This window comes from Mycteria americana, chromosome 1, assembly GCF_035582795.1.
Source record: "Mycteria americana isolate JAX WOST 10 ecotype Jacksonville Zoo and Gardens chromosome 1, USCA_MyAme_1.0, whole genome shotgun sequence".
NCBI lineage: Eukaryota > Metazoa > Chordata > Aves > Ciconiiformes > Ciconiidae > Mycteria > Mycteria americana.
This window is the reverse complement of record NC_134365.1, coordinates 45,552,574-45,572,939: the sequence shown is the minus strand read 5'-3', so window position 1 is coordinate 45,572,939 and position 20,366 is coordinate 45,552,574. Positions and strand designations below refer to the sequence as shown.

The 20,366-nt window shown below is 34.9% G+C and overlaps 1 protein-coding gene across 1 annotated transcript in view; it reads left to right on the top strand.

Moving 5' to 3' along the window:
• The window catches only part of PPFIA2 (PPFI scaffold protein A2), a 358,129-nt gene that overhangs the window by 237,492 nt on the left and 100,271 nt on the right, over positions 1–20,366 (top strand). Inside the window, exon 6 of the mRNA XM_075496320.1 lies at positions 7,280–7,354. Coding sequence (XP_075352435.1) covers positions 7,280–7,354 — 75 coding nt within the window. The remainder of the gene's footprint in view (positions 1–7,279; positions 7,355–20,366) is intronic.

The window sequence follows — 20,366 nt, the reverse complement described above, 5'->3', positions numbered from 1 at the left end:
AAGCCTGAAGGCAGAACTTTGCAGTAAATACTGAGGAAAAAACCCCATGATACATGATAGACTGATGTCACAGGAAATAAACACTGCCCTATCAGAAAATGCACCCAAAACCAAAGTACGTTAATGGATAAAGAGTAATGAAAACTGTCAAAAGTGCATTGAAAATGTATCATGACCCTTTGCAAATGAATAATGGAAACTTTTCTTTAATTTTTTTCTTCACAAAAATGTTGACATTGAAACCAATAATTTAGCCATTACACCCTTGAAAAAGCATAACAAGATATTTTCATAAAAATGTTTGCCTTTTAAACTTACAAAAATCCTAAGGAAGTCTTTACATTCTTCCTCAATGCAAATTTTCTTTCATGTTTTCACTTCCTACACTAAAACATCTCAAGGTGTTGTAACAAGCTCTGCCACAAAACTTGACTGGTCATGCAAGGATTGCTACATACACAGTACAAGAACTACAAAAATGTCCTCATTACTATAACAAAATGCAATGAAAAATACAAAACAGACTGGAAGATGGAAAATAAAACGTATCAATTCAGGGTTCATATTTCCAGGGAGGCCTGCTTAACTATAAGGAGAACCAGGAATGATACTTTAACTTATTTCAAAAAGCCTATTGGCTCTCTATATATTACATGAAGTCTGGGCTTTGCCTTTACCTTTTGTCCAAAAGATAGACCACCATAGAGAGATCATGGCCCTGATTGCATTATTCACAGAAAGCATGACTGTCATTGACAGTTATTTCAGTGTCTGACAGCTCCTTCAGCATCCCTTCACCCCCTATAGAATGAAAGCATGTCGTGAGCTTCCCATGCTAGAGAGCCAGTCCTGTTTGGCTGAACCCAATAGGTACATCTTAGTGAGTAGAAGGTAGTAAGAGTATGCTGCTATTCTTACCCCATTATCCATATGAGATCATAGCAGTGCCAAACAACAGTCTTCATAGTCTGTTCTTGCATAGTTGTAGTGTATTTTGTGAGAATTTTCACTTTAGGGCATGGGGATAATGAAACAGTTAATTTAGTTTATAAATATTTACTATTTTATGTGTATCTCAAAGAAATCTCATCGTGTCTTCTTGAGTGAGTTGTATCACAGCAAATGAAACTGATACGGCACTAATGGTATTATTATTATTATTAATTAGAAATTTAATTTGACAGAAGCTATACATATTTTCAAACATCTTTATATATCTAATTATGCTAAAATTTTTAGAAATCTGAAAACACACAACATGGGCAGTTCTGCTACCAATTCCAGATTTTCTTCATGTTCAAAGTTAAATTCAGTGATTTTTTTCGAAGTGTAAGGTTACGTTATGTCCCACAAACAATGAGCATTGTTAAAAAATGGAAAGTTTTAAACACTAGAGGTTAGGACTGATTACGACTGGGACCGATGTGAAATTCTGACTTAACATTTCTAATAGCCTTTGCTATTGCGTGACTTGAAATTTGCAGCTGTATTCATAGGGAAGATAGTCTGTGTGGAAACTTCTCTTTGACCTTCTTAATGCTTCAGATCTCAAAGGCTTCTCTTACTTGCTGCTAAGTAGCCAATACCTTTCTTTGCTTTATTTCATGCAATGACAACTTGTAGAAATAATGTAAGACAGCACTATGAAATATTTTGGGATCTTATATATGAATATACATGGAATAGTTTATAATACAGCAAATGAAGGTGAGATTTACCAGACATCATTAGAGTTGAATAGAAAATAGAAGCTCCGATTAACTTCATTGTTAGAATAGACATTGAGTTTAGAGTAGGTCAGGAAGTACATATTCCTTACATGCAATTCAGGAAAAACAAAACCTAGAAAAATGGTTATTTATACCGTTCTGTAGCTATAATTGACTTGTAACTTCTGAACATGTTTATTTTCCTGCAGATGTTTTTCCTATTTTGCTTTAAAATTTGGGTTCAACATTTAAAATGTGCATTTGGAAAGAAGAAACTGGTTGAAGCAACTTCTTCTCCAAACCCATTTTTTTGTTGATTTTTTTAAGAAAAGTGCCCAGTTGATCGTCACAGAGGAAAGCAACTACCAGGTCTTATTGTCCTAGCTAAGATGCAAAAAAACACTGGTTCTCTTAAGGTTAATTCACAGCAGAAAAGTATGCCTAATATTCTTGCAAATGAAAACAACCTATTCATGTCAACATTATCACTATCTTTTTATTCATTAGCAGGTAGCTAGGAGAGCTTTTATTCAATAGACTGCTCATGAAAAAAAAGTGATTCAGTTCTAGCATGTGCAAGTGTTTTTTAAAAGCTTTTGTGGGCTGCAGAGCTGGAGAGAAAGAAGAAAGAATTTGACAGCAAGGAAAAAAGTGGGAAGCAGTTGCTAGGAGACAGAAAAAGATGGGTGATATTTTGCACCGACAGCAGTGCTAACATGACATTGACTATGTTACATTTCAAGATAATGTGGTTGCATTTAAAAGCCGGAGGAATACCCCGTCATCTGGGCACATGTTGGATACACCCTCTAACACGGAGAGAGCAACCCTTTTCTGCTGTGTCTGTGGCATTGTAGTGGGAATCTGTCCTTTAAAAATGCATATTATAGCATGTTCTGATAGATCAGGTGACATCTGATTAGTCTGTCTTTATGAAACGTTATTTAGTAAAGCTTTATCTAGTGCCTAAGAAAATAAAAATACATTGAAGGACCATATGAAATTTAAGTAGTATGTTACTTCTGAAGTGATAAACACAATCTCACTAAGATAATGCTTACTTCTATGAACTATATTTACACACCTACTGTCTTTGACTTCCAGAAAAGAGAAAACAATGTAATATTCTAATCGTTAATTTGTATTCATCATATGAAAACCAACAAATTATCAGATAAAAATAGTTTGTATTTGTTCCTGCTCCTTTGTCTCTAACAAGATAGTGAGCAGGAACAACAGCCTTTCCTGCACCTCTCAGAAATGAGGATGGTTCTTTTAGGTTTTTTTGCTGTAACATAAATTTGAAGAGGAAATCGAATAAAAAATTCTTTGCAATACATTTGTATATGGCTTTTCAGACGCTTTGGCTGTTGCCCCATATTTCGATTCAAAGTTTATTCATAGGAACTTACAAAGTTCACAAAAACATTAATACAATTACTAACTGGTAAATATTGCTCAGAGTAAAATCTTTTTCAAAATGTACGTATACCACATACGTTAGTATGGCATTTGTAGCCTGTATTCTTTCCCAGAACGGGAATGACCAAACCTGAAAACTTTATTCAGCTTTTGTGTGCTTCCTCAAGTTTATTTTGAAATCAATTGAAGACTGAGAAAGAAATGTAAAGTGAGAAATAAAGTTACAGTTTCTGGGCTGTAAACCAGAGCAGATTTCTCCTTCAGATCAGAGCGCTGATGTAGCACTCTTCCTCTTTTTCACTGATAGAATCAAAGATTTCTCTCAACTTTAACAGCCGCTATATATGTGGTTGAACATGAAGAATTAATTGCAACATTTCCAATGTCACCATGGCAAATATTAATCTGAATTAGTTGTTCACTGGTCAGATGAAAGGAAAAAAGAAGTCTTGTGTGCCAAGGCAGAGTTGCTTTCAGTGCCTTTAGCAACTCTTATATTCAGACAACAAATAAGGGCCATCAGACTGCAATTTTGGTTAGGTCATTATAAAAAAGGCAGTGCATTAACTGTGTACATACAAGGGAGGGAAGGCAAGGCAAGGCAAAGGAAACAATTTCCAACTGTTGCTCTGTGTCACACTGATACTGTTCCATGTTGTTACTGACAATGGGACAAGAAGGAAAAAAATTGGATTTTAATATAACAGCTTGATATTCAGGATATAGACATTAATTGTCTATCTATTTTTTCTGAAGTGCCATGTAAAAATGTGTGTCCTAAATTTTCTTCAAAACAAATGTGTATTATTTCCAAGTATTGTTGTTTTCAGGCTTTAAAATGTCCATAGGATTCAGTTCTACAGTGCCGCAGTGTATAAAGGTTAAGGATAATTTTTCTGATTCTAGCTCCTTGTGGAGCTGTGACCTCCTCAGTAATGCGGCTGGATTGGTTTGCAAATTCTAACACCATTCAAAGGGAATGCCAGTGTTAGACATCTTATAACATATTTTTAAAACATGCGTTCTCATTTATAAAACACTTAGGCTTGAATACATGGAGGTTTCAGGAAACTTATGAAAATTTAAAGTAAAATTACCAACTCATTGCATTTCATTTCAGCTATTGACAACTACCGTCTCGTGAACTTTCAATCATCTTGTCCCTCAGCAGTGCTTACAGCCAAGAGGACTGAAGCCAGGAAGATGACTGTCATTTTGCTGTGTATTTTCTACATCTAGGTTGAGCTTTCCATTAAGAAGTTGTTGTCTGCCAGCTCCCACTGTATTTAGAGAGGATGAAATCAGGCCTCTTGAGACAGGACTACACCCCTCACTGGTGGGACATGGACTTCAATAGTGGACAATTAGTGAAAGACAGAAATGGTAGTGGGAAGAGAAGCAGGATACAGAAAGAGAGTTTGGGGGTACACAGAAGAATTGGGAACCCCTGGGAAGGCAGAGAGCGTGGTAGGAGTAGGGAGAGAAGAGAGATGCCAGTGCTGGATGTGGACTCATACTGCCTTGGATATTTTGTCCATCTGGATAGGGAAACAGATCACCAAGCAGCCCTTGGAAGCTGGTAGAAGAACTCATGAAATAATGCTGGTTTTCAAGCAGAATATGATTTTAAAAATAGGAAAAAGGAAAGGCAAATTAAGTAAGAAATAGTTTTTCAGCTATTTAAACAATTACAGTTTTTCAACTATAGCCAGAATAATTGATGCATTATACATTTGATGTGAAGTATTTTTATGAAAAATATAATTAGAAGGAAAATATGAATAAATTAGAATTAGAAAATATAATATTTCAAATTAATTTAACATATTTTAAGTGTGTTAGAATTGAATACTAAAAAATTTATATAAAATGACTGTGATGATAGCTTATGTACTACCATAAACCTGAAGCTTTATGAGCATATTTTCCAGAAATTATGTAGCTAATTTTGGAAAGCAAGCTTTATGATTAAAGGGTTTTACATACAGCTTCAATGAAAAAGTACAAAAATTTAATAAATAGGAAAAACATTTTGGGTTCCATTGCCTATTCTCACTGAATTCCATTGTTCTGGTGTAAGAAAACAGTTGAAACAGTTGTGAAAATTTGTAGTAATTTTCATTCTTATCACTGCCACTCAGAGGTGGCTCAGTCACTGCCACTTCAAGATGGCTTAAACTTCGTTTGCATCAGGTGAGGAACAGGCAGAGTCAGTTACGGCAGCTCAGCTATTGATTAAATAGTCATACCCTATAGGAAATGTCCATTTAAGATACAATATGCATCTTTGGGAACATTAACAGTTGATTTTTTTCAGTCTTATAGTGCTGAAGGAATAGATGGAAATTAATAAATCAGAAATTGGACTGTAAAATTGAGGATTCTTTCTAGTCTTGGGGATTTCTTATACCTTAACACTCTTCAACTCACTTTTCTTTTGCTCCTTTGAGCACCTCTCTCTCATGATTTCTGTTCTGTTAAGGCTAGCAACATTGTTTAGTGTATAGTAAAACTATAGTTGCTTGAGAGCATTCAAATAATTTATGTGAATACATAAAATACATTTTCAAATTTTGTTTCTTTTAATAGAGCTGAAGTATGTAAAGACGACCAAAAACTCAAAAAGAACTACATAAGCAACTAGATTTGCATTTGTCAGAAAGGCTGAATAGTTTTATTTTTCAGTGTTCATTTCCTGAATATGTATTTGATCTTTAGATTTAGTTAGTTTTAAAGTTTAATTGGGACAAAATTAGTGTACATGCTATGTTATAGTTTTGCTAATAAATAATTTTCGTCTATTAAAGTCTAAGCCAATCTTGGGATGTACTGAGCCTATTTGCAAAATTTCACTTCTGTCAGTAGTGATGGAAAATAAAGTGTGTAAGGAAAGGTAATATTTATTAGACTAAGAGGTATCACTGGAAAAAGTATTAAAGCATTAGGGCATACACATCCTTGTCAGGGGTCTTCTGTATTTGTCAAGGGTCTGAAAACAAGAGTACCTACATGAAAATGTACAATGTTTCATTGTACATTAAAGATTTATTTTTGTTTTGCTTTGTTTTCCAGCTACATCTGTTGGTCTAATAGAATATGCTAACTTTCCCTACAAACATTGTTAATAGCCTTAAACATCCATGGATCATCAGCCAGAACAGCATTACCACAGCGTAGCTAGAATGGGGATAGAAATATATCGTGAGTGTTGGCTGATTAGGCAGGTTGTAAAGTCATTTAATGTGAGGTGCCTAATGAAGTTGTGTAGACTAGGAGAGGAGTTGCCATAGGCTCCCTTCATAGTCAGAAGAGAGCGAGCCACCTACACACAGCACTGAAGATGACTTTAAGTCTGATCTGCCTTTGATCATATTGGGAGGCTGGCACCTGCATTGCTAGCTTAGGTTGTCTATCACTACATGAGCTGACGCTGAGCCAGGGCACGCAAACAACAGTAAATATGTCTTCAGATATATTAAATTATTATTCTTCAATATTAATAGTTAATATTGAATCATAAATATAACAGTAATAATAGTAATAATTTAGCAGATCATAAACATCCTTCGAACAGAATAGGTCATCTAGGAAACTGGTACAAACACAGCAGTCTTTTCTGCTTATGAGAGTATATCTTGTTTATGACTTTTTGCAAAACCCGAACAAACTGCATGATGATGTCAAAAATCTTTAGTCTGTGTGCCTGAAGGCAATGCTGCAAGTTATTTTTTCAATTAATTTGTTGCATTCAATTAATATGAATGGATTAGTTATCTTCCATGGAGTGGACTTAAAACATTTACAGGTGGTTTTTTTCCTTACCCTTTGTAAAAGATGCTTGTGAAAAACGCTTTCTTTTTATGCCTAATGTGGGTTTACAATATTTGCATTTGCTGTGTATTCCATAAAATTATAGGCAAACTGTGGAAAAGCAGTATGGCATTTAAAGTTTGACACCTGTTTTCATGGGTTAAGTCTTCCTATAGATAGGTTTAAATGTTTACTACACAGTATGTCTCAAGAAAGAATGCAACACACATGCCTGCAAACAGACTGGCAAGGCATACAGTAGTGCATATGGCAGATTATATAATCTTTAAAGACTGATAGAAATTACGTTACTGCACATATTTTGATTTTTCTTCTAGGTAAGGGAACGACTGAGGGTTTCTTTAGAAAGAGTCTCTGCACTGGAAGAAGAACTAGCTGCTGCTAACCAGGAGGTAACATAAAACACTTTCTCCCCTTTTGAGGTTCAATTTCTTTAATACTCTGTCCCATGTGTTCCCTGTCACTTTTCTTAAAACTGTCAGAAAAAAGAAAAAAAAATTACATTCTGAGTAAGCTGCTCAGTGAGGCTTGTTTAAGGTGGTTGTAAGATTAATACAACCTTCTGTTTACTGATTTATTCCCTTCTTCTATTCCCTTGTGAGCAACCCAAAATCTAAGAGCTAGTGACAGATTCCCAAATTTCTTATTTGACATGAAAAAGGAGTGAGCCAACAAATACATCAGATACTATAAACAATTTAATAACCTGAATTTCCATTTTACTATAAAATTAAGTAAAACACACACACACATATATACACACATTATATAAATGTTAACATTGATGGAGGAAGGATTATGGATGACCTTGAAATTTAGGTTTCTCTCTTCCCTTTTAATTGCAGTGTATCATGGTGAACTGTGGTGCCATATAACTATTGTGAACTTGGACAAGAGATTTTTTTCCCTGTATGGTAGTTTGCAGACTGTTCTCTTTTGTTTGAAAGGGTGAACAGCAACACATAATTGTATTGCGCACACAACTGTACACGCATATAGAAAGGAATTTTGCACCCTAGACAGATGATTCTGAGGCTAGAAAATATAAATAATGGAGTCTGCTGGTGACTTTATCATCCCCATCACATTCTCAATCTCCACCTGACGTGTGCTTCTTACACTGTTAAAAATAAGTCAGACAAGCAATAGAATTGGATTAAAGCTATTTTGGGTTATGTCTGTTTACTGGTGTCATTTTACTCAGCCTTAAGGCAGAAACTGAAAGCAGCCACAGACAAACTTAAAGTTTGTCTATCATTTAGGTTGTCTATCACTACATGAGCTGACGCTGAGCCAGGGCACGCAAACAACAGTAAATATGTCTTCAGATATATTAAATTATTATTCTTCAATATTAATAGTTAATATTGAATCATAAATATAACAGTAATAATAGTAATAATTTAGCAGATCATAAACATCCTTCGAACAGAATAGGTCATCTAGGAAACTGGTACAAACACAGCAGTCTACCAAAGCAGACTACCAAATAATTCTGGAAAAATGGAATACCTGTAATTCAGAATAATGTGTGATAATGTAAAATACAGACGCCTAAAGTATTTTTTTCCAATATTAAGCCAGAAAAAGTTACTTTCTTAAAGTAACTTCTTAAAAATAGGATCTGCAATTAAGATATTAGTCCTTCCTTTTTACAAACTATGAACTAGATATTTTGAATCATCCCTTTCTTCTCTGAAGTAACTGCACTTTATCTGTGCAAAAATAAAATCTCTTGTATTCTTCCTTTTCGTAATGTCAAGAATATTTGTGCTCAAATGATTTAGTTACACTATGTTGCATAATCTGTTATTTGCACTAGTGTTTATTAAATAGAAAGCATTCCTTTTGGTCAGTCAAGCCAACTGAGATGCATCCCACTCCTCTAATCCCTCCCATTCACGATCCAATTAAATCCAAGTTCACTTACTGGGCGTGGGACCAGGTCTTTAGAGCATCGCCTTGTTATTTGGAGTTTTAAAAAAATTAGTGAAATTTGTATTGACAGTAAGGAGTAAAAACATACACAATGAAATTAAATTGAAACAGGACATTCATAGCCTTTCTTGCCCCAAATCCTTAGAAATATTGTACAAACTTTGTGTCTATGTGATACTAAAAACATTTTAAAGGACATTTAGTCAACCAAGCATAACATGACCATTAACACAATCTGAATACTGTTAATCCAATTTCCTATGAGGAACTGTTAAAGCTGAAAAATGGAAATTCAATTAAATAATAATGAAAAAAGAGCTAGATGGGAAGAGATGTGGAAGAGAATGAGAGGATTATTTTCAAACAGTTAATGCATTTGAACAAGAGTTCAGATAACGTTCACACAGTTAGTTATTTAAACTAGACAAAATTAATTAGACAACTGCAATATATAAGCCTGGTTTTTTACTAGATTCCACAGTGAATGCACAGGCAATAAAGGGCTTTAAAAATTTATTGTACTATATATGAAAATAAATGGGCCAAGTTTCCAAGGGAATTGAATATATGTTTTTCAGTAATTTCTGTATTCCTGTCACTCAGTGTCTGTTCTCCCAAGAGAATTCATATTTTCTTTCATATCCATTTTCTCATACTGATTGTAAGAGTGTACTGAATATTCAGGACTATATCTAAACATAACATGATGACAGTAAATTGGTCCCCTGATTAAACGAGTATATGATTAGGTATATAACAAGGATCAGATTCAGGGATAAAAAATAGTAGAAATGTGTGTGTTAAGGTAGCACCTTTCTCTGAAAGCTTACGCCTGTGGCTCTGACACAGAGCAACAATGAGAAACTGCAGACACTCATGAGTACTTATTGGAAATACCCTTATACAAAAGAGAAAAATTGAGAGAGAGAGACTATAGCTTTCCATCATTAGATGGTAAATAAGCTCTCATTTAACAGTCTTTTTAGCATATTACATACATACATACCAAAGGGAGTGAAAACATCTGGAACTCTGGCAAAGCTGATTTCAGCTCTAGTTGCCAACACTATCTCACAAAGCACTTCATATTTGATAGGGAATCGTAACACACATTGACTTCAAACTGCAGGGGCAATTGAGATGGATAGTTAGACCCATTGGGGGAACCTAGCTTGTGTAGCTAATATTTATATGTAATCATACAAGGGTAGTAGAGAAGGGCTTTGGTCTGCAGTTCCAGTAGTGACTATCGATATAGCATAAATCACTGTTGGTGGTTCGGTTGAACTTTTCATAAACAAGAATGTCCGCCAAATGGTTCATTGCTGGTTTGATTCTCTGAAGGCAATAGTTTCTATAAAAAGTGAATATGTAGTTTATCTCCTTTTCACATAAATGCCGCACAGAAATTATTTTGATTTTATGTAATATTTTAAAATATGCTAGCAATTTGTAATATTTTTTAAAAGTCAATTCTCTCTATAAATTGCAACATTAAATATATATCAAATTTTCAAGGGAATCCTTATGTTTACTACAGGTTTAACAACAATGTTATAGGGGTAGAATTAACCAAATCAGTTACGTTGACTATTCTTCTGAATATGAAGTCTTGGTTTTAAATTGTGTCAAGCTGGAGGATACTTACAGGGTACATCAGCTCTTTATTAAAACATGTTTACAAACAATAAACATTATACTGTATCTTACAGAGCACAGGATTCAGTTTGGAATTAGGACTCTTGAATTTGGGTGTCTACATGTGAGCCAACTGTCTGAAATTCAGCTGTAGTCTGTGGAGCTGTAGTAAATCCAGCCTGCCAGCTAACCTGGCAGTTAATCTGCCAGGGCTGCCAGATACAACACAAAATTGACAGGAGAGCTGTATCTGTCTGGAGCTAGAGGTGGGGAATACCCCTTGTCACTACGATGACACCAAATGCCTATGTTAGGCAACTGACTCTCACAAGTTCGTATGTAGACACCTAATGCATAGACAGATAAATTTAGGAGTCTTACTCCTTACAAACAGCAGAAGCTCTCTGAATCAGGCAGTGGGCTTCTAGATATGGGGAAGATACAAAATAGGCTTATATTGTACTTAAAGAGGAGATTGAAAATTCTTTAAATATACATTTTACTGGGGGAAAAAGTTATTTGACTATATATTTTATTTTGCTGCAACGGATTAGTGGCAGTATAAGGGACCTTTAAACATAGCAGCAATCTGAATTGCTGTTAGAGAGTTTTCATGCAAACTGGGGCAAGATAACTGTCTACAGTAATTAAATTCCATAGTCATCCTTATAATATTTGCTTTTTATCACCAGTTATCACACAATGTGCCCAAAATTATCATACTTTTTTCTTTTATGCTTACACTAGAAGCCATTATTTGTTCACAATTGGTGGATGTTGTCCTATTCATTGTGTCTGTTGTAGCTAAAATGAATACTACATATTGTTAACAATTTTCTGAAAAATTTACCTCCTGTTTTTGGTTAAAATTACTGTAAAACATAGCTACATTTGCTTACCCCTCAGGTGCTTTTAAAATGATGCTGTTTTTCATCTGGTTCCACGTAACTCATGGTCTTTCCAAATAGTTTTGTTGCTGAAGGTTATAATTTGCAGCTAGCAATTAGACAAGCTGCAAGTGGTACATGCAATACCAAAGCTCAGTGGTACAATAGTGTCTGTCTGTGAACATTTTGAAGGCAAATGTGACGTTTTTCAGCAACTATATGAATATTTTCCAATTCCAGCAAGGTTCTGCTAACCAGCTTCCTTTTTACACACTAATTGGAGAAGAATGAGTCTCATTTGCATGGGAAGTGGGTTCTGAATTTTCCTTCCTAGTTTTGCCATTTATGATCTTCATGGAAATTAACTTTAATATTGAAATTACTGACAAGATAACAACTTTTGTTCCACAGCTTTTGAGATCCTCTTACTAGCGTTATGAGTGTGAGTCTTTCTTAAAAGTATGCTGAACTACAGCATGTGCAAACAACACACTAAGATATTTCATTTATCTTATCCATATATCACCAGGAACTCAAGCTCTAATGGCTTCCACAGGGCAGGAATGCATAGATTATAGGCAGGTGGTACCATGGCCCATAACGATGCTTTTAAATCCATTTCTGCTGCAATGTGCAGTGTTAAATGACAACTGTTGTGATTTCCATTAACAGATTTCACTGTTTCCCAGAACTCTCACAAATAGTTTCCCCAAAAATGACCTTCAGAGGTTTTTCCCAAGGCTTGTATGTAAAATTAAGCTTCATACATAGTTAATACTAAACTGGGAAAAAGTAATTTTTAAAATGGCTGCGCATACTTTGCACATGAATTTTCTCCTGCCCTTCTTACACATTTATCCAGCCATTGTAAAATCTTCCTGTGTTAATAAGAATCATATGATAAGTGGCTTTCCAAAACTCTTTTTTGTTTCTGGTTAATAAGTTGGCTTCTCCGTCTTTCCTCATTATTTGAAAATGTGGCATAGAGAATACAGCTTTAATTACGTTTATTATCTCAAAGATATACTTTAGGAACCCAGAAAACACTGGGGCTGTGTACAATATGAAATTGGAGAAATTACTGGTTTGAGTTTATTTATCACTGTACTACCATACACTTTTCTTCAACATTTGTTGAAAATGCCAATGCTGTTTGCCAAACAACATTATATTGCTTCTGTCAATTGACACATAGATTATATTTAAAACACTCAGGCTTCCTTTTAAAACCTCATTGTTACAATTTCCACTTGCTTCTACAGAATTTTACTCAACCTTTGAGGATAAATTTAACTTCTGGAGCTATCAGAGAGATTGTAGGTGATTTGGACCATAGATCTCTGTTTCATATAACTGCATGCATTCTCTTATTTGGGCAGTGGATTTCTTCCTGATACTGGGTTAGCTTATTCATTAGGGTGCCCTAATGCTATTTTTTATAGCACCCATGAAAGCATTCATAAATGATTTACATCACTGAAGAGAAAGGATGATTTGTGATTTATGATTCTTTATATTCTGTACCGGAAACACCAGAAAATGTAGCCACTTATTCACCAAAGAACTTTCAAATACCATGTTAACTGCCTAACTTTTGCTATGCAGGGCAAGTCAAGAAACCAGTAAAAAATGCAGACACTTTTAACAGTTGAGGACAATTTTGACTCGGACCATGAGGGATGCTGCAGGCATGATTGTAGTATCATTACTGCTAATGAAATACTCTGTAATATTTAATATACATGTATTTTAAAGTAAAACCTCAGCTAACTATGGTGTGTTCTTTTTACTCATGGTTACATGTGAAAATATATTTTTATGCCCAGCTGTTTCAGGTCCTATTAGCTTAAGGCACTTTTTGTTACAGGAGTTCCTTGGCGGCCCTAGCCTTTGTATGTAATACAATCCAAAGTGATTTTTGGAGTAGAAATGTTGTTAAAGGAATGGTTTGCTGAGAAAAATAGCATGTGCATTTCTTGAACGTATAATATACACAGAATTTCATCAATCAGAAATTCAGAAGTGGTGGATATCAAATCTCTGGATGAAACTGGGTGAAATTCAGTGACTTATTTTCTGAAGAAGGCCAGGCTAGATGGCTTATACTTATTTCTGGTGACTTTAAGTATAAGTTTTTGTGAAAAATCTGAAACAGTCTTCATCTATAGTACCTCATTTTACCATATTTTCTCAGAATGGTGTAACTGAAAGTTATTGCTTTGTAAACTCTCTCCTACATATTATTTTTTTTTCTTTTTTAAGCTGTAAGTTTACACAGGTCTAATTCTGGAGAGACCTTCTTTGTGGTCTGAACTTTAATTTTAAATGTCTATGTAATTGTGCCAAATTATATCTTTTCTGCAAAGATGCATGTAATTAAAAATATCTTGATTTGAAATGCAATCTTTATGTAGTTGCTTTATGTAGTTGCTATATGTAGTTGCTTTTCATTCTGCCTTTAACCTTAGCCATCTAGTTTATATGTTAACTCAGCAGAAAGTTACTCTTGCCCTTAAGTTTTAAATGCAGTAATGAAGCAAAACGATGAGGTTTTTTGTGGATGTTTCTCATACTCCATGTTCCACAGCATTAATTTCTGTTTCTACACATTTGAATTAGGATATGTGGCATGGCAGCTGAAGAGGTTGAAAATTACTGCAGCAGCACTACATCCTTCATTGCCTTATTTTTTTACAAAGTCAAAAAGAAATAAGCACGGGAAATAATCAGTGAAGTTGCTATAGCTGTTTCATTTTATGTCCTCAACTAATTCTAATCTAAGTTCTCAGAGGAAAAAACCCACTAAAATTCTTTGTGAATGTTAAGGGCAGCAGAGCTTATCTTTGCATTGCCATCAAAAGCATTTTTCACTAAATTCAGGGCAGAACAGGTCTAAAATTCAATGAGTTTCTCAGATAGTCACTTAAGAACATCATTTCTATTGACATCACTATTCCACTTGCAAAAGTGGTTTCTCAGTAGAAATTCCATAAACAGCTATCACAGAGAAAAATTTTCCATACAATTTTGAGTACAAAAAGAACATATATTTTCTGCAGTGACAGCACATAATGATTTTGCACATATTTTAGTATTGCTCACAAAAATCTTGATAAAAAAATGCTTGTAGGTTTAATTTCCCCTTTTATAACTTTCCTTAGTCACTTGGGCCTATTTATGTGTTGGCCACAGTGTACTGTTGGCAACTCAGTAATATATGTTAAATAGGCTCAGCAACTTTGGTCTTCACTGAAATGATTTTGCAGAGCAGAATTGTGTTGCTGCCCAAATCTCTTAGGGCATTTTCAAAAGAGATCCTGAAATGCTGTGTTCTCTTACCCCTCCATTTAGCATGTAGCCACCTGTAACAAATCCTAAAATACTGATAGCATGTTCAAATTTTGCATTGACTTTTCATCTAGCTTGAATGTCTCCTATGTATTCTTCAGAAGAAACCAATTTGTAAGAAAGACTGAGATTAACAGAAAGGACGTGTGCTCATGTGTTCGTGGAGAGCTTCTTGAGGAAAAATGTAGCTGAAGGGAGAGGCTTTTTATTCCTTCACTTATCTGGAAGTGTTTAATAGTTCTTCTAATAAAATTTTTGATATCAAGTGCTTGGTAACTTGTATATATTATTCTGTTTTCAGTATCATGTCACAAAGACAATAGTTACTTTCTATTTTTATTTTCCAAATAGTCTAAAATCCCAAACATGGATGGATTAGGGTCCTTCAGCATGTTCCTGATGTTAAGGAAGGAGTCAGATTCTTCCACTGAAATGATAGATTCAGGCTACTAAGCATCTCCATTGCAATTTTGATGTTTTTCTTAGAACCTTGCATCGTGGCTAATGCTTCTCCTTTGTTTTACTTACTTGTGAAATTTTTAATGGGATTTTTTATGTAAAGAGTTGTGACTAGAGTGAATCCCAGTATCACAGATTTATCATTGAAGAGTAGATAGTTTTACTCTGATTATTCACAAGGCAGCCTGAGATCTATTGCACCTCTCAATTTTCTGCTATGGCACATCCCTGTGTATCAATAAGCACACATACATTACTCTTAAACTGTTAATTGCACTTTCTGAAGAAAAGAAAATTCTAAGTTTTGTAACATAATGCTTAAAGGAACATGGCAAAAGGTAAAAAAGCTATGTAAAACTGTGATTTGCTAATTGCTCTTTCTTTACTGTTCCCCCAAACCTGCTTGTGCAGCTATGGAGCAGTTGTTTAAATATACATTAAAAGAGCAGACAGCTAGATGTTTGAAATATGTTTTGCAAATCTCTTCAAATCTACTTCATTTTTTTGTCTGACAGAAACATTTGACTTAATGAAACACGGGTGGTTTAATGATTTGCCTTTACCTCTGAATAAATGATGACTGGAGATGAAAAATTCCCAGTTTCCTCTAAACCTTGCAGCACAAACTCTCCATAAAATTAGCGTCTTCATCAAAATGAGCATAAACCTAATCCAGTATATTATTTTTTCTTTTTGTGTGTGTTTTAAAAAACATTTCTAGGATGCTCATTCCTAAAACAAGTTAGGTACTGCTACTCTATCGTAAAAATGTAATCTTCCTTTTGTTCTGTAGTCTGGATACTGTGCACTTTCCGGGAAATATAGGCATGTACTAAATTCATTACTGTATAACAATTTGATGTGATCATTTCCTGCAAGAATTTCTGGGGATCCTCTTCCTACCTTGTTGCTCTGACTACATCTTCATCTGCTGGATCTGCTGAGTTTCTCCTTATTCACTTTTTCTGAAAGCGGAGACTTAGCTTTGCTTTTACAATCTCACACTGACCTAAAAGTTTTCAGCGATGTCACCCATTTCCATCCTTATCACATGAATTCTTCCGCACTCCAGACAGTTTCCCCTCTAGGCCTTGCAGTGTTTTCTTACCTGTTGCTTCGCATTAGAAAAGTTTTGAATAACACTTTTTTGTATCACCCCTTAGACATCATTCTTGTCACCTTCATTACTGATTATTGTTAAGCAAGTGATGACAAATTTTTAGTCTTTCACATCTTTTCTTTTTTCCAACTCTTTGGTCCAAATAATTAAAGAAAAGTAACTAGGAAATCTGTGACAAATGTTCATTCTATTCTGTTGTTTAAATATTATATTCTCATTTTTACAATACCTGTGGCCTGAGTTTTCAGACTTTTGCCTTTGGGGTGAAACTGTACTTCTATTTGCATTAAAAAATGTGGCCTAATGTTAATTACAACTTAGAGTGCTGCAGGAATATAAATATTTATTGAAATATAAATATTTAGTAGTAATATATTCCATCTTCACATTAATATTGGAATGCTTTTATTGCATATTTTTACTATGATTATTATTGCATTACTACACTCCCAACAGAGTGTCCAGTAAAGGTCCAGGACTCCATTTTGTTGTAAAAAAAAATATTAAAACCTGGTTCCTGCTCCAGAGCATTTATAGTGTAAATTTGCCTTGTAGTGTCCATTGCTTATACAGCTGTGGAACAGAGGGCGTTACTGTAAAGCCAAGGTAGCACAGTGACCTGTACAATACATGTGGCAGACATCGCTTACTGTTTTTACTATCCTAGGAGCTCTGCGAATATCACTTGCAAGACTCAGGCTAATCTGGTCCTTTTTGAATATTCTTGCTCCTAAAAGCATCAAGGTTATTTTAACTGGGGTGACTGGTTTACTGTTCATACAGTAGAAAATGTAGGATGCAATCTGATAGAATTCACGGGTGCGATGATCACCTTGTAAGTATTGACAGCTGAACTTGGCTAAGTTGCATAAGTTGATTTTTGACAGCTGATGGCTGTAATGGCATTTGCTCAGGTGCTCAGTCTGCCGCACGGTTGTTGTCCCGGTACACCGCAGAAATCCTGGTACGCTGCATGAATCCTAGCGTGCTCACCTCGTCATAACTCCATGCTTGGGAGTTAAATACTGAGTACATGCCCTCACCCCAGCTCCATGCCTGGTTTTTTAATGGAAGAGAGGCTGGGGCTGCAGGCACGCAGCCTCCATGAGATCCTGAGTCTAAATAACTGTAGGACATAGTATTCAGGGCTCACTACATAACACAACTATTCTGCAATTAATCAGCATGTATGGAAAGTTTCTGTTTCCTGGATCTCATGAGGTTGAGTTACTGGAGTTATTTTGGGGGATCTGTACAATGTTTTATATTCATTAGTAAATAGGGAACATGGAACATGCCTGACATTTCTGCACAACAACAAACAAATATATCAATATATGACACAGAGCCGTGAAGCTGAAGAACATGTCTCAGAAAGTGATAAATGGATCTGCTGATATCTTCTCTACTTTATTCCAGAGAATTACAGAATAGCAAAGCTCTAAGCTTCTAGCACAGGTTTTGTGGATTTCGTATTTACCACATATTCCTCACCCAAAGTAGAAAAAAGGGAGAAAGAGAAGATGGGATGCCAGCCAAAGAATACAAAATGAGAGAACACAGGGATGGCAGGAGCCAGATGTGTGGCTGGGCATATTTCACAACAGTTTGCCTACACACCTGAAAACTCCGGGAGATTAATGAAACTGGAAGGTTATTTGTATATGGTTAGCTTAGGGATTGTTTGTAGTCAGCGTGAGATTAGACACTGGGATAATTTCAGATTGGATTTAATGTCATATATTTGGCAACCTGTTTAGGGAGCTTATGAATCAATGGAATACAAGTCTCACCAGCTCTGGTTTCATAAGGTTATGTTAGCAAATGCCTTACTTTAAACACACCAACTTGCTAAAGTAAAGAACATAGCATATATTTAAAGTCATGCTTAGCTGATTTGCATTGTAGAGCTCACTATTACTTGTACAAAGGATATCAGTGAGAATTGTAATGTCTAATGTTTAATTTGCTCACAGTATGCACACAGTGCCTTTCAGGAGACATCAGAAAGAATACATCACTTCGCTTTGGTCTGTTATTTTGGGATTCGTAAACTTTGAAATGTATGCCATTTTATCCTGCATTGGAGGTATAAATTCAGGTTTAAGAACGTAGTTGATTATCTTTCTGTCTGTATCAGCTTCAGGGTCATTTGACATTTGTCAAATGAGTTTTCATGTGGATCAAGATAATTCCACTGCAAGAATCAGTCTTGTTGATTCTTTATCGTTAACAATCTTCTTGTGCATCCATCTTGATGAAAGTGCAAAACACATACCCATTATCCTTTGTTCTTAATCTGCTGGAACAAGATATTGTTTTATCATCTGTTTAATGTGCTTCTTTGGAATGATTATGCGATTTTGTGTATATTTGTTAAATATTACATGATTTGTTAGGAACATCTACATCCACTAACTCTCAAACCAGATTTTAAATAGTATAACAAGATCACAGTATTATGTTTTATGCCTATTACTCTCCATAATCGATTTTTTAATGTATGAGTAGTCCTTACATGCTGCATTTGAGTAAAAGATTTAAATTAATGACATGAGCCAATAAATAGAATAAACTTTAATCTTCAATAGGTTCATGTTTATTAATCAATATTCCCATTAACATATGAAGCAAAAAATGTATCATTTGTATTTTCATATTAGATCACCTCTACTGAACAGTGCACATGCAGCTCCAAGAGCGTTCTGCAGATTCATAAGGTAGTTAACTAGCAAGACAGTAAAAACTCATGTCTGTAAGCAGTGTCAGCAATAACGTGAATCAAGAATAATTTGCCACTCAAAGGTCTGTAATGGCTCTCCATTGTCAAGAGGCAGAGCAAGGTCCACAAGTGTGACAAATCAATTGCACATTTGTTACTGATAGACTACAAGGAAAATTATTGCCATTTTGCTACTGCTCTGCTAACGCTGATAAAACAGCGTAGAGATAAAATATTTGTGAGAAAAATAGGAGCAGAGACTGTGCTGGGGATATACAAATGATAGATGTATCTTGGTAAATGCTTATCTAAGTAGGCATATCAGGAGATTTTTAAAATCAGGGGTTTTTTTTATTTTAGTGCAAACAAGTTCCCATTATATGTCTGCAATAGAAATAAATACAGAAATAATTTTACTTGGGACCCAAAAATGTAAAAAAATATCTTGGGTTTGATGGGGCAAAATTAGATACTCATACTTCTTTGGGATCTTGATTGGAAAATATCAGCACTAGGAAATATTAAATAATCTTCATTAATATTAATAGGGACTATCAATGTATAGGTGGAATTATTCCAAGAGGAGTTGTAGAGGGCTTGTTTTACTTGGTTCAGTCCATAACAAATGATCCAGCTTGCTTGACATTGCACCTGGAGAGTGTAGTTTGGACACCTTTAATCATGTAGAATCCATGGTTACAAAAAAGAAGACAAAAAAGAAACCATATGTATAATTCCTTTGCATTAGAAAATGGCTATCATGTTAGATTCTTTTCTGAAGTAATCCTAGAATAAAAACATTATTTTAGAAGTTCCACTTATGAAGAATGCTCTTTATCATTAAAAAATATCTAAAAATCGTATCAGTGATGACCATATCCTTGATTTTCACTGGAGAAATCTGTGGAAAAAAATGGCTGCCAGTAAGAATATCATTGAAAAGTATTAAAATCTTGACTAAAATTAAATGGGTACATTTGGTTTAATATTTGAAATATAGACTTTAATTCACTCTACTGTGCTTTGATTTCAACAGACTGGGAGTTGGATTTAAGTTGGGATTTCTTCAGTTTGTGCATGCAGATCAGGGCTTTGATATTCTTTAATTGTAGTTCTGGGGTAAGGTTCATTTCCTTTCTGGATTTTTACTCATATCCTATCTATCTGTTGTATTTCCATATTTTGTACAATCAATAGCACAGATGGTGATTTTAATACAGATACACTGTGTAGGAAAATCTAATAAAGCTACACGTGCATAGTGGGGTTTTCATAACAGATGCGTCCAGTCA